The sequence below is a fragment of the Myotis yumanensis genome, unplaced genomic scaffold, assembly GCF_028538775.1.
Source record: "Myotis yumanensis isolate MYYU_CA2020_CCGP unplaced genomic scaffold, mMyoYum1.0.hap1 SCAF_16, whole genome shotgun sequence".
Taxonomy (NCBI): domain Eukaryota; kingdom Metazoa; phylum Chordata; class Mammalia; order Chiroptera; family Vespertilionidae; genus Myotis; species Myotis yumanensis.
The window spans coordinates 24,996,078-25,010,842 of NW_027223767.1; the positions used below are offsets into that span (position 1 = coordinate 24,996,078).

The following is a 14,765-nucleotide window of genomic DNA, read 5'->3' on the forward strand; positions in this document are numbered from 1 at the left end:
AAAACCCAGCACCACAGCCACATATTTAGATGGCAAAAATGCTATCTCTACTATTTGCTTTCATCACACACAGGTAGAGCCAGAACATCTAACATTTAAAGGCCCTCCTGCCGACATAATTTCATTCTACCTACTTTTCCTTGGTAGCCCATATTCTAGCACCTCTGTAAAGCCTGGTTCAACCAACCCAACTTCTTACGCCCTTAAAATTAATGCCAGATTGATCGATCTTCTAATTAATCATTTCACTGCTTCCTTAGTATCTATTCTACTGTTCTTTCAAACAGTTCTTTAAATGGATTATTGCCATTTAGTTTTGTGTCTCTATGCTTTCTCCCCTAATATAACATAAAACCTCACTTGGAAAAGGTTTCAGAACATACTTAGGAATTGCAAAGATTTATTGTGGTCAACTAAATTTTGCTGTCAGGTTCATGGGAAAACTTAAAAATAGAGAAGTGGTAAAATTTTAAGCCACAAACCAATTCACAGGTCTTATTTTTTCCAACTTAGTATTTCAGCCATGCTTTAAGAAAAGTTTCTAGTGTAGGATCCTGGTTTCTAGTGGCAGATTCTGTTGACAGTGAACTTACTTTTCTCACCATGGGGCTTTCCTATATTTTTCCCACTTAAGCCAACGCCACTTCGACTAATTCTACAAAACCCTTTTCTTGTAATCAAGAGTAACCTTGGTTCAACTCAAATCAACCAGCATGATCATAGATAACTCCAGGGATATAAAATAAAAATATAAAAGCACATTTATTTTGAGGAGCTCTTAAGCAAAGACAGAGGGAAAGAAGGCAAGTAAGACTATAGGCCCAAGTTCCAGATCCTAAAAGAAATATAAACAAGGAACTTAAGATTTTATCTATAAAAGTTCTATGTATCAGGTAGGAACTGGATAAAAAATACTTTCCTTGATGAAAATACAAACATAAGCTTAAAACCTACCATTGGATATAAGGTAAACGAAATCTCACTGCTCAAGTGAAATGAATATCCTCTATTATACCCAAGGCACAACCTGTTTTGATGCTCAAGTGACTATTATTACTCTTTGTATTCTTGTGTTCAGGTTGAATTTCGCCCCTCCCTTATGCTAAGAAAAGCCCTCAGCTCATCACCCGAGCCTATGCCAGGCCAAACATGTTAAAACAAACTCAGTAATCCAGGGCACGGACCATGGCGGAGCTGCTTCATGGGTCTGTAAGTAAGCAACATTTAAACACGGGCAGGAATAATGCTCACGCATAAAGATGCGACGTAAAACACAGAATGACTGGGACGCATTTAACATGCTGATACCCACCTGATCGCAGACTTCCAAATGCGCAAGGTTTTTAAGCCTTTTGAGTCGGATACACATTTCTTCACGGCAAAATGAAATTCAGAGCAGGGCTTTGAATTCTCACTTCCCAAATAAATCTTCAACTCATTAAAAATCACCTTTTAGACGGCTCGCCAGCAAGTTTTCACTATTGTCTATTGGGTTTAGGCATTTCATTTACCAGCTTTTTCCTCCTCCTAACCTTCTGTGTGTGTTTTTTCCACCTTTCACAAATGCAAAGGGACCCATCAGACAGTTCTCAGCTCTTCAAACAGCTGACAACACAAATCGTGCCAGATATAAATATTTACATCGTCAAAAGTAAATGTTTCCAAAATTCCAAACTCCAATGCAGTTGAAAATTGACTTGGATCAGGTACGCTTTTCGGAATCGAGAATTTTTTAAAAATCACTTGTCAACAACAACAACAACAAAACACACCAAAAAAAGCCCTAAGAGTAATTTTTACCACCAGGCTCTCTCTCAGTCCCTTCTTTTCCAATGAATTTTAGGGGAAAGTTGTCTTGAAATGAGGTTCCCCCCTCCCTTTCACAACATTTCCCTCTAAGATGGTCTATTGAAAAGTGAAAATTATATTCCCATTATGTGTGTTAGCTTTCCATCTTTCCATCCCACTCTCAATGTACCCTTTATGCAAAAACACTTTAAATGCTTGCTATAACTCTTAGGAAAAAGACCCAGGTCCTTAGCATAGCCTCAGGATCTGGCCTCTGCCTTCCCCCTCCATCCACAAGTCCCCACTAGCTCCTCTCTGGTCTCTGTCCTTCCACCTTTCTGGTCATCTTTCAGATAATTTCTGGACATCAGTTACCAACCCTCATTCTACTTTGGGCTTTTCCCTTTGCCTAGAATACAGCTATTCCCTCCATCACCCTCTCTAAGAAAGAAAGATAATTGAGGATTTAGTTAACGCAGCAACGTGTCCTTCTTAAACACTGGTCAGTGACCTTATCCATCCTCATGACTTGACTGGAATGAGTCCCCTTTTCAGAGAGAGATGTACATAGAACCCACAACAAGTTCCTTTCGGGGTTCGTAAAAATAAAACTGAACATGGAACGACAATTAGGCTAGGTTAGTTTTCTATGAAACCAGAGCAATAAACTATGCCAACTGCATAGAACCCTGCTACAGAAATGCTTCCCAAGTTATATTTAAAACAGCACACAAATACTATATGGCTAAATAGTCTTAGCCACATGCAAGGTCTGTTATAACTTGCCTTGTGACCGAAGTCAAGGATACTAACAACACTTTGATTAGTCATTAGCGTTTCTCTCTTTTTTTAGTGACAGTTATGCATTAGAAAAAAAAATCCAATATCATAAGGGAAAAAATTACTTACAAAGTCTGTGGTAAGTAAGGTGCATACACTGCATAAATGGAGAAGAGTAGAGCCCTAGGAGCCCAAGCCCTGGAGAACCAGCCGCCCGCAGTAACAAAAGGTGTCCATAATTGTAAGCCCAATCAATGTCTTGCTCACAAATGATCTCTCATTCCTCTTGACTTCCCAACAGCTAAATGACCTTCAAGCACAATTTTCTCTATGGATGTGTGTTTCCACCTTCAACAATCTACTCAACAGTAAAAGGTTGCCGAGAAGAAATGAATCAACAAGAGGAATGCTAGATTCCAGCACTAAGAAGACCCCATGGGCATAACTACATGCCCTTTCACAAGTTAAGGAGGAGCCATTCATAGGGGAGGAGGGAGAAGGAGAGGGATGCCGGAGTGAGACGCATACAGCACAGCTCAGCATTTCTGTGCAGGAGCTAGGATTCTTAGCCAGCAAGATGCTTCGAGGAAGATGAATTATTGATTTTCTTATAAATCATCTAGGGTGATTTTTGGTTTGTTTTTTTCCTTTTAAAATGATAAACGTCTGATTTTACTCTTGTGAAAAATTTTATTTTTACCTTGTTCAGGTTAAAAGAAGCTCCAGTAAAGAGGTTTCTGGGAAAAAGGATTTTCCCAGCCTGATATACAGAGGAGGCAACTCTGTGTTCTGACCTTCATGGGGTACCAAGGGCTAGAACCTCAGGCAACCTTCAGAGGTTACAAGGTAATTAGAAACATGAGGGCTTCACTAGCTAGGGAGAAAAAAACACACAGTTTAGACATAATTAGATGTGCTGGCAGTAGGCCTGAGGTCTAGGTGAGAAGACAAACTCATCGCAGAGATCCAGCCTTGGAGGGCTGGCTTTCAGAATCAGCATCACCCCATGCCCCTCCTCAACGTCACCGTGGAAGCAACATGGCTGCTTACCTTCCTGCCCCCGGTATTGATGCGAAGCGGTGTCAGAAAGGGGTCGAAGATCATGTGGCTGGTCTCTATGTTGACTGGCGACTGCCGTTTCCCCACGGAGCAAAGGTTCCAAGCTGAGTTCACCAATCCCCAGAAAGAAGGAACTGGAAACAAAAAGAAATTGTAGCATCAGGCTGGGTGGAGGGCTGGGGAAACCACGTAGAAAGAGCTATGGTACTAAAGTGGTAAAATCAAAGAGTCAGCCACAGGGATCCTTGGGTGTTGCTACGGTATTTTTCTGAATTTTAGTCAATTTCTCTAAGTCCTACCTTCATGATCTTTAAGGTCAGATTTTCTTACTGCAGACCCATTCATCCTATGGCCTCTTTGGAAGTACAGTTGGCATTAATGCCTCAGGAGGAAGGTGGCATAGTCCAACCACATCATACTTGCAACATCTCTGAGGCTCATCAAATATTTAGCAATTCTCAAGTTGATGCTCTGCTTTCCCGTTTGGCAGAAATAATGTGAGCGTCGACTTTATCCTATATAGCAGAACACGGCATTTGATATATACAAGGTGATATTCTCGGAGTTGTCAAGATCCAACGGAGGGAATGAATGCCTTTTTATGACCCTCAGTCAATGCCAGACAGGAGCTTGGCAACTTGACTTTGTTTAGTCCCGCGCTGTGCCATTAACCTAATGCATCAGCAGCTGACGAGCTGGTTCCTTGGATAGGCAGAAAATAATGACACTGAGTGCTGAGTGCTAATCTCCAAAGGGAAAATGTCTACTCGTCTTCCGTGTCACATTAAAACATCTATTAAAATAAACTTCCATGGCAACTTCCAGCCCTACTTTATTTTGTTTAAGAAAGTTAAACAGAGCAGGGCTAAGCCAACCTACTAATTTCATGTCAGTGAACATCAAAGACTATATCCACAGACTTTTCCAGCCCCTCTCAGGATCTCCATTGAGGCCCTGGATCCATATGTTCTCTATATGTCCCTGAGATTATGTAACTATCATTCACTCAACCATCCACAGCAACCGTCAGCAGTATTCGCATCATGTGCCCAGCCCTGGGTTATGCCGAATTGTGAGGAGGGCAGATACAGCTAAGAACAATGCCCACACTGTGGGGAGAGTGTGATGCTAAGTGGAGTGTTTAATGAGACTCTATAGGAGGGGCACCAAACCCTATAGCTGTGGAAATGGAGCCAGGAAGTGATTCCTGCAGAAGATGAGCCCAACAGTCAAATCACAAGCCTCTCAAAGGTACCTGGCCCTCTCAGGAACTCAAATGGAATACGGCTTTTCATTTACAGCAGCTATCTTTCCTGCCCATGTCATGGATGGAGAAAACTAAGGCAAGAGAGGAAGCTGGCAAACACTTGCTAAAGATACTATATAAGAGACCCATAATTCACAAAAAGAATTGGGCTAGATGGCATGTTGAATCTCATCTAAATCCAAAATTCTATGACACTTTTAGTTGTTGCAAGCAACTGTTGGGCAGAAGGGGGAGGAGAATTCAAAACCAATCCCCCGGATTCTTAGGAGAATGTTTCCATGCCATACTCTGGGCTTCATTGTGAAATATGACAAACACCTGACTTGGTTCAACCCATTCCAATAAGCTTCTGGTGGCTTCATCCCCTTTAGTGTAAAGACCTTGAATTGGATTTTCGGTCACAACTGATTTTCAAAATGGCAGCAGTGGCCAGAGTTCCAGAGGGAGAAAGAACAAGGAGTGGAAGGAAGAGCAGAGAGAACACACACGTGTTTCCTTGGCGTTCTCATTTCTCATCATTGCTTACGCTCTGTTATCACTGCAAGTCACTTAACATCTTAAGAAGTCACATAACATCTTTAGAAGGTACCATACCCTGGAAAAATTTATGAAAATTTCTGCATTAAAATTTTATTCCAGAAAATAGATAAATGTCTGTCTTCTCAAAGTTGCTCTGCTAAAATCATTGACTTAATTCTACACATATACACATATTCCTCAATAATTTCAAGTTTATTATGAAAATAAAGCATCCATCAGGGCATGCTTCGATCCCTGATGGTCAGGGATGCTTATAAAGATGACAAATGTGAGGATGCCAGGGGATAAATCCAGTCATGGCACTGCCACAAATGGGCTGTGTGACTTTAGCTGAGTCATGGGTCTCTTAGGCCTTGGATAAGTCATGACTCTAGGTAAGTCATGGCTCTCTACAGCCCCTGAGGTCACCTGAACAACAGTCCCCCTTCAAAGCTGCCCACTTCCTAACCCCAGAACCTGTGAAGGTTACCTTAGTAGTAAAAGGTACTTTGCAGAAATGATTACATTAGGGATCTTGAGATGAGTAGATTATTCTGGATTATTTGGGTCAGTCCAATATCATTACAAGGGTCTTTTTTTTTTAAGGATGGTGAAGGAGGTTGGAAATCGACAGAAAATATTTAAGGGTAAAGAGGAGGACAGAAGGTGCTGGGTTTGAAGATGGATGAAGGGAACACGAGGCAAGGAATGCAGGTGGCCTCTAGAACCTGCAATGGGCAAAGCAACTAATTCTCCTCCTAGAGCTTCCAGAAGGATCCTGGCCGGCTGACACGGATTTTAACCCCACAAGGCACATTTCTCATGTCTCACCTCTAAGTTGTAAGAGGAGAAATATGTGTTGTGTTAAGCCACTAAGTTGATATAGCCAGAATAGGAAACTAACACAACCCCTTTATCTTTAAAAGCCTGCGAGACAATACTCTCTTTGGCAAGCAGGCCATCTATGATGTCTGCGGGGCCTTCCCTGGAAGGCAGCTGCATGATAAATGAAGTTATAGCTGAGTGCACATTGCCTTTCATCTACACCCATGAAAATCATTAGCAAAAATAATCCCAACCCTATAAACGGATTGCGAGACCGTTACATGGCAATGCGGGTAGGCCCATACTGCTATGCCTCCCTAATAAACTTCACACCCCCAAAGCACCCCCATGAAAACACAAACCGCAAAAACTTTATGCGAACATCTGCCTGGGCTTTTATTGGGCATGACTCCGTGACAAGCAGATTCCAGGTTTTATATCCCCACTCCACTAGCAAGGCCTGTGTCTCTCGTTCTAAACACCTGCTCGGCCAATTCAGGAACAACTGAGAAACACTCGCCCCTGCTCAGCTGTGTCATTATTCCATTCCTGATGGAGTTATCTAAGTTCATTTTCCACTGGATTGCTGGTTTTAAATATGCCATAAGTTAATAGTTTTTCAGAAATAGATGCCACCTCAGAGATCATCTGATCTAAATGAATACATGAATTTGAGGCCATCAAGGCAGAGGATTGAGTCCTCAGTCAGGGCACATACAAGAATCAACCAATAAATGCATAAATGAGTGGAACAATAAATCAATGTCTTCCTCTCTCTGAGTGTTTCTTTCTCCCTTCCTTTCTCTCTCTCTCTCTCAAATCAATAAAAATTTTTTTTTTTAAAAGAAACACTCCCCCCCCCCCCCCAAAAAAAAAACACACCCTTTGGATTTGTGTAGAACTCCTGGTTATCCCAGGGTTCTGATACTTACCTCTCCTCCACATGATCATGATTGATCCTTCGGGTTATAAACACCCCATGTCTCCTCTGGGACCGCATGTGCCATTTACAGAATGCTATGGCACTGCTTCTATTTCCACGTTTAGACAATGAGTGTTGAATTAATTTTCTCTTTGTTTCCATACTGTCCCAATAAATCAAAATTTTAAACCTTGTCATTTTTTAAAGCAACATGATATTGCAGTTTATCAGCTAATGCTGTGTCTGTTTCTATCTTGACTGATACAGCTTACTGTTGAGCAAAAAAAAAAAAAAAATGTAAATGTAAAGTAACATTGAGTGAGAATCACTCTAATTAGTGGGCACCTGGTCTGAAAATGTTTGAAAGGGTTCATCCCTGGCATCCTTTTCACACAATCTCCTAATTTACATATAAACCAGAACATACAACAGACCTGGATGTTTTTGCAAATTAATTTTCACTGAACCTAAACAATGGGACTTAATGGCTGAATCACAGCTATGCATTCTCATGCCAAAACATTTCCCCACGACCGTGTTGTCAATCTAAATCCCACATGGTCTGTTGGCGCTGGGTCCAGTGAACTATGAAAAAGGCTCAGTGACTGTGATTTCAGCTGCTTAAAACAGGAGCCTTGGAAAACCCAAAGCAAAACCTATCAGCTGCTTGTTTAAAACCAAACAAAGGAGCTCAGTTTTTAAAAAAATATATTTTATTGATTTTTTTTACAGAGAGGAAGGGAGAGGGATAGAGAGCTAGAAACATCAATGAGAGAGAAACATCGATCAACTGCCTCCTGCACACCCCCTACTGGGGATGTGCCCACAACCAGAATCGAACCTGGGACCCCTCAGTCCACAGGCTGACGCTCTATCCACTGAGCCAAACCGGTTACGGCAGGAGCTCAGTTTTATTAACACATCGTGGTTACCCCCAAAGACAAAAAAAGTTCTCACCAAAACAAGAAATAGGTCAGGAGAGCAAGGGACCAGAAGAATGAAGTCTGATACTGAGAGTTAAAATTTGCCTCGATGATATTTTCACCCTGAGAAGATGCTCCAAAGTCAGTGTAGGCCTTTAGGCATCCTCCTTATTCATTTGTCCTGAATTGTCATTTGTCATCTCAGCAAACTTTGCAGAGATCACGCTGTTGTGGACAGGGAGTTCAGCACTTGGAACCAATTTATGCAGCTTATGTGAATTTGCTAAATTCTATGGGAACAAAGTAAACTCAATGAAAAAGTGTTTACTGACAGCCTATGATGGGCCAGGCATTTGGCTTGACACTGACAATTCACTTCGGCAAATATTTACTGAGGACCTACTATGGGCCAGACACTGGCATCAGTTCTGGATAGTCAGTAATGAATGAAGCACATATGGTTCCTGATCTCCTGGATCTTGCATTCTAGTGGGGAATATGGGAGATACTGTTTATCTCCAAGTTTACAGATGTATATCTATGTAATTAGGACTTTTCGGTAAGCATGCTATAGAGACAATTAAGATGGTAATGAATTACAGAATAAAGCATGGATGGGGACATAACCCAGAAAGAATGGTTGAGGATAATTTGTCTGGGAGTGACATCTGGTACACCCTGGAAGGACTGAGAGGAGTTTCTCCTGAGTAGTGGCAGGGGAAGAGATGTCCAAGGCAGAACTGAGGAGCAGTTCTTGGCAGAGAAGAGCTTAATATGTTCCAAGGAACTGAGAAGAAGCCAGTTAACGTGAACATGATGAATCAGATGGGAAGGAAAGTGAGATGAGATGAGGTTGGCCAGGTAAACCAAGGACAGATGTTCAGGGCTCGGCTGACCACAGTAAGCGGTTTGCATTGTACTCTAATGTGCTAGAAAGGACTGAGAGTTTTAGGCAAGGATGTACCATGGTCTGATTTATGAATTAAAAGCATGTATCTGCTTTGGCTGGAATACAGCCAAGAGTCAGTGTGATTATCCTTGGAGTAGTTTGAGTGGGAAAAGAATTGGTTCCCGAGCAACAGTTAGGTTTTTTTCATGAATTTAATCCTATTGCTTTGGGTTTGTTTAAATTCTATCTCAAAGGCAGAACTAATTGAATGTTTTAAAAAACTATTCTCTTCAACATGTGTGCCAATAAAATAGCATTTCTTCCTAGGATCCAACTAGGGCTTTATAAGTCATCATTTGAAGCAAAGAATATTTTCGTGAAGACACAGTTAAGGCAATCTATTCTTGCTTTCAAGCAATAAACTAACTCCCTAACTTCTGGCCAAAGGAAAGCAAATGAAAGTTGGGAAATGAATACTGGCATAAAACACATCTTCAGTGAGTTTAGTCCTACAAATGAAGCTTTCCACTTCAATACAGCAATCTCTCCTTTAGGGTTACAAAGCATATGAATATATTTTAAATAAGAACTCATATCTTTCCCTTGCTCTTTTCCTCACCAATGCTGATTTACTGTCTCCTTCCTTTTTCTCAACAGTAATAAATCCCCGCTTTCAGCCATTGTTAATGAGCGTGTTTAAAATACCCACTGCTGCAGGTGTTGGGCCCTGGATGATTTCAGATTTATTTCATAGGGGGACGTGGCTCAGCGTAACTCCTTTTGCTGCTGGATTCTACTTCCATTGCTAACTAGGCTCCTCCCCCTCTCATTTGGACATTGAAGGGGTTACAGATATCCTATTTAACACATCACCATTCATTTGTACATTTCTCTAAAAAATTAAAAGAATATCTCAAATAAACCATATAAAAATGGCCCTACTCTTCAGAACTCTCCATATATTGGGAAGATGGGCAAGCTAACAAATAGTTATAACAAAACATGGTAAATGTTATAATTAAGGTGTATGCATCTTAAAGCTTAAATGTAGAGAGAGGCGTAAACTGACCCCAATCCTCTTCTTAAGTGCTATGGTAAGTCTTCCTAGTAGAGGAGACATTCGAGTTCATCCTGAAAGCATGACCACAGATTGCAAGCTGTAAAAGTTTTATAACCAGTTAAAGGGCTATAAAGTCCTCCCCAACATGGAGAGACAAGCAGTTCCTAGCAACCAAGACCAGTCACCGCTGGGATTTGAATAACTGTTATACAGGGAGAGTTTTAAGCCACTGGATATTCTGGCATCTGCAACTTGGAGAGTGATTATTGTATAAGAGAAAGACCTTGAGCTATCCTGTTTGCCCCTTGAGTGGGTGGCTAAACTTCCATAGCCTTATTTTCTCCATTTGTAAAATGGGGATGATGGTTACTTCACAGAGTTGTTGGGAAGATTAAGTGAGAACATGTTTATAAAAGCTCCAGCTTAATGTCATTTCTATAATAAGTATTCAATGAATGTTGTAGAGGCAGTTGAGTGAGGGGACCCTGGGGAATGGTGTGGCCACCATACTGTGGTTCCACCACTGTAGCATTCCAGAGAGGAAAAGGGTGAATGATCCAGGCAGGAGGGGAGGAGAGCAGCTTTCAGATGCCCACACAACCTGGATTCAGAGCAGGGAGCAATCTAGGTCAGTGATGGCGAACCTATGACACGCGTGTCAGAGGTGACACGTGAACTCGTTTTTTTGGTTGATTTTTCTTTGTTAAATGGCATTTCAATATATAAAATAAATATCAAAAATATAAGTCTTTGTTTTACTATGGTTGCAAATATCAAAAAATTTCTATATATGACACGGCACCAGAGTTAAGTTAGGGTTTTTCAAAATGCTGACATGCCGAGCTCAAAAGGTTTGCCATCACTGGTCTAGGTCATTGAATTGACCACTTAATTTCATACTTTTAATGAGCCACATGCAATTATTTCTTGGTCCATAACTCTCAATGTCTGGATGAGTGGAGGGAGTAAGCCCAATATTTAAACAAATGACCAAAAAAACAACAACTTATAAGTGGTAAAATCAGGATTCAAGACTCAGACTGTCTAGCCCAGATCCTTGATCTTACTGCCTGTATAATACTTCCTTTCTATCTTGGTACAATGACTTGAGCCTAACACATATTCTCTCGAGCTTCAGTCTCCTTTGTGAAATCAAGATCATAAGAAGATACACTTCGCTGGATACCTGTGTCCAACTAAGTGACAGTAAAAATTAAAAGGACAAAACCAGCAACAACTATCACAGCCAGTTCCATTTACTGATGAGTCATGGATTATGCCACTGGAGGTAGACCAGAAATTATTCATAACTGTAGTCCTCAAAGATGGGCATTATTTGTCCCCTTGTACAGAGGTGGAACTGAAACTCAGAATGTTGAGTACCTTCCCGAGGACATTTAAAATGCACATAGCTGGGCTGCTGACTTGAACCTGGGTCTGACTCCCATCCTCATCCTGCTCATTCTTTCTCATATCCAGCAACAGATCTGAGCTGAACTAAGCTGCCAACGTGACTTTCTCCTCGATATTTTGCTTTCTCAGAATTCGTTTGCCAGTGAATCCGGATGACTCATGTTTTTTTTTTTTGGTGAACACAGGAAGCCATAACACAGTCTGGATTATGTAGGCATCACACCCTGTGTGTGCTTTAGGTTTCAGATTTAGCCCAACAGCGGTGTTACCAGTAAGCATTATCCGATTGTATTCAGGGGGGCCATTGTCTCAACGCATGTCAATAAACCAGCCCATTCATTACTTCCACCTACCCAACTTTAAAAAAAAAATGACCAGGCTGATGCCTCTGGTTAACCACAGCATCGGCCTGAATTTGATACAAAAGCTGCATCCACTTGGTTTCAAGAAGCACATATCAGTAGTGATGGAACCAGCTGGGGCATGAGAGCTGAACACTAGGTGAAGAGCATTTAGCCACTGAAACTAGGTGATCTGCTTTAGCCTCCGGGAATTTTGAAAAATTCACCACACAGTACCAGGCAACAGTTTCCTACAAATTCAAACACCTGGTGAAGCATTTTAAAATCCTGCAAAACCCCTGCATATCTTTAAATACACTGTCCTTTATCTATTTGAATATGTAAATACTCTCTCTCTTCCCCTAATTCTCACCACCTCTGCGCGCACAAAATTATCCCCTTCTACAAATGTTAAAAGTAGGCAAATGATGAAAGCTCTGTTCCCCAGATGCGTGTGGAGATAAACTGAGCACTAGCCTCACAGCCCATCCCAGTGGTGGGTATCTCAGCCTTTTGCAACTTCTCACTGTGTTCACATTTGTATAATCCTACAGAAAGCTCCAGCTGTTCCAGTCTGTCTTGAGTTTGACAGGTATTTAGGGCATTTTCTTTATCATTTGCCAAAATAACAGGCCTCGGTTATCTTCATGACACATTAGGAGAAATAATCTTCCTCTGATCACTGAGTCTTGGGGCCCAAACACAACAGAATCAGTCACTAAACAGAGAACAAAAACACGATCTGTTTAGTCTCTTCCCGATTTTGTGTGAGGATGGATTGTCCAATAACTCTGCGGTGCATAGCCTATGGAGATGCTAAATTTAGCTTCTATGTAATATGGTGACTTCACCACGACATTCAACTTCTCCTAACTTTCCTATTTGAGTTTTGCATCAACATGCTTCCTATTAGCAGGTGAGAAAACATACAGGCATCTCACTAACTGTCGATCTCTTTCATCCCCCACATCTCATCAACAATCAAATCTGGGTGAGTTCTTTGCTAAGAAATACTCCTGTCCAGTGTAGTTGCCATTAGCCTAGTCCAGGTTCCCACTTCTACACACTTTCATTTCTGCAACAGTTCCTTAGATAAGTTCCCCACCTCCAGGGTCAGGTCCACATCATGAATGACATGAGAGCTTGGCAGACAAGGATGAGTAAGGGCTGGAAGTTGGTTTGGATCCGTGGTCCACAACAGAATTCAGTGCACAGCAAGGGTCAGGATTAGGTTACTCTAGGTCTTTGCAGCCCTAGAGTTCTGATTTGATGTCATCATTATATCCCCAGTTCCCATTCCTGTGTGGCACAGAGTAGGCACTTAACAACTATTTATCCAATAGTTAAACGGATGCATGGATGGATGGATGAGAGAAAGCATACTCTGTTTTCCCCATTACTGTCTTTCAATACAACTTGTGGGATGAATGTACATCTTTCCGTTTTATTTTCATACCTTCAACAACACAGTGTATTCATGCATACTCCTATGCTTCTTTCCCCCGTAGATTCATTGAGGTATGACTGACAAATAAAATTTTTATATATTTATGCTGTACAACAAGATTTTTAAAGGTGTACAATGTGATGATTTAATATACATTACCACAACCATTAATTATCATTAATTAACACATCTACCTAATTAACTTTTTGTTTTGTGGTGGGAACACTTAAGATCTAATTTCTTAGCAAATTTCAAGATAAAACAGAGTATTATTAACTATAATCACCATGCTGTACATTGGATCCCCAGAACTTACTGCAAGTGGACCCTTTGACTGATGTGACCTCATTTCCCCACTCTCCAGCACATGGCAACCACCTTTCTACTCTTTGGTTCTCCGAATCTGAATTTTTAGATTTCACATTTTCTTGTTTTCTCTTGACCATTCCCTAGTCAAACCCTACACATCCGATAATTTCTAACTTAAATTCCAGTCCCTCCATTAAGTTATCCTCTACTATTTCTAGAGAAACTGGTTAGAAGACAGACCATTTCATACTTAATTATGCACGGGCACCTTGTTCAGTGCTTTGCAAATGCATTACATAATTTTCTAAGTAGAAGCAAGCACCTCAAGATCAAGAATTTGAACATAACACAGAACACGATTACAAGGCTTAGGCCTATAAAAAAATGATTCATAAAGTGATTGACCAAGATTAAATGTCTCCAAGGGGCTTTTAAAGAAAAGCATTTGTATCTGAAAAGCCAGCAGTGAAATGGACTTGGTGATATCTTGATACTCCTCACCACCCAGCACCCACACGTGTGCCTAGCCCTATCAAGTTCCTTACAGTTCCACTAACATGCCTTGCCTGCCATGGTTCCACTGCCCACAGTGCCATTCCCAACTGCCCCTGCAGAGAGCACATCCTCATCTTTCAGGATGCAGGTCAAGAGACCACTCTAAGAAGCTTTACTCATCTGCTATTCCCTCTACTCTCCACTCTTCCTGATGGAGTCACATGCTCCATCCCCGTGCAACTTGGGCACTCCTCTATTCGAATACTCACATCTTGCTGATATTTTGTACATTCCTGTCTGCCCAGCTATGATGGGCATTTTGTGAAAACAGACTTCTGTCTCTATATCATCATTGTTAAGCACAATGCTCAGTAGATAGTAAATTTATAGGCAATGTTGTTGAAATCTAGTGAAGACCATATATACACTATTGGAGGAAGAGACAAAGGATGAAGAGTGGGGAGGACTGTCATTTTATTGAACATCTACTTTGTGACAGGCCCAGTAATAGGCATTTACTCAGGATGTTTATTTGTTGCCTGATGACTCTGCCCAAATAAAGAGAAAAGGCCTGCTCTCAGGGACAGGATCTTATTTATCTAGGTTGTAAAGCATAAACACCAGCCACAGTGGGGATTTAATGGCATTCTTACCAAGGTAAAAATCCAAAGTTGGATTACCAAATGAAATAAAGGAAAAAGAATGATTCAAGATCAAAATCAAAGGAA

The 14,765-nt window shown here is 41.1% G+C and overlaps 1 protein-coding gene across 2 annotated transcripts in view; it reads right to left on the bottom strand.

Annotated features, from left to right (window-relative positions):
• Positions 1 to 14,765, bottom strand: part of CA10 (carbonic anhydrase 10) — a 364,718-nt gene that overhangs the window by 214,111 nt on the left and 135,842 nt on the right. For both annotated transcript variants that reach the window (XM_070394374.1, XM_070394373.1), the window contains exon 4: positions 3,619 to 3,761. In XM_070394374.1, coding sequence (XP_070250475.1) covers positions 3,619 to 3,761 — 143 coding nt within the window. The remainder of the gene's footprint in view (positions 1 to 3,618; positions 3,762 to 14,765) is intronic.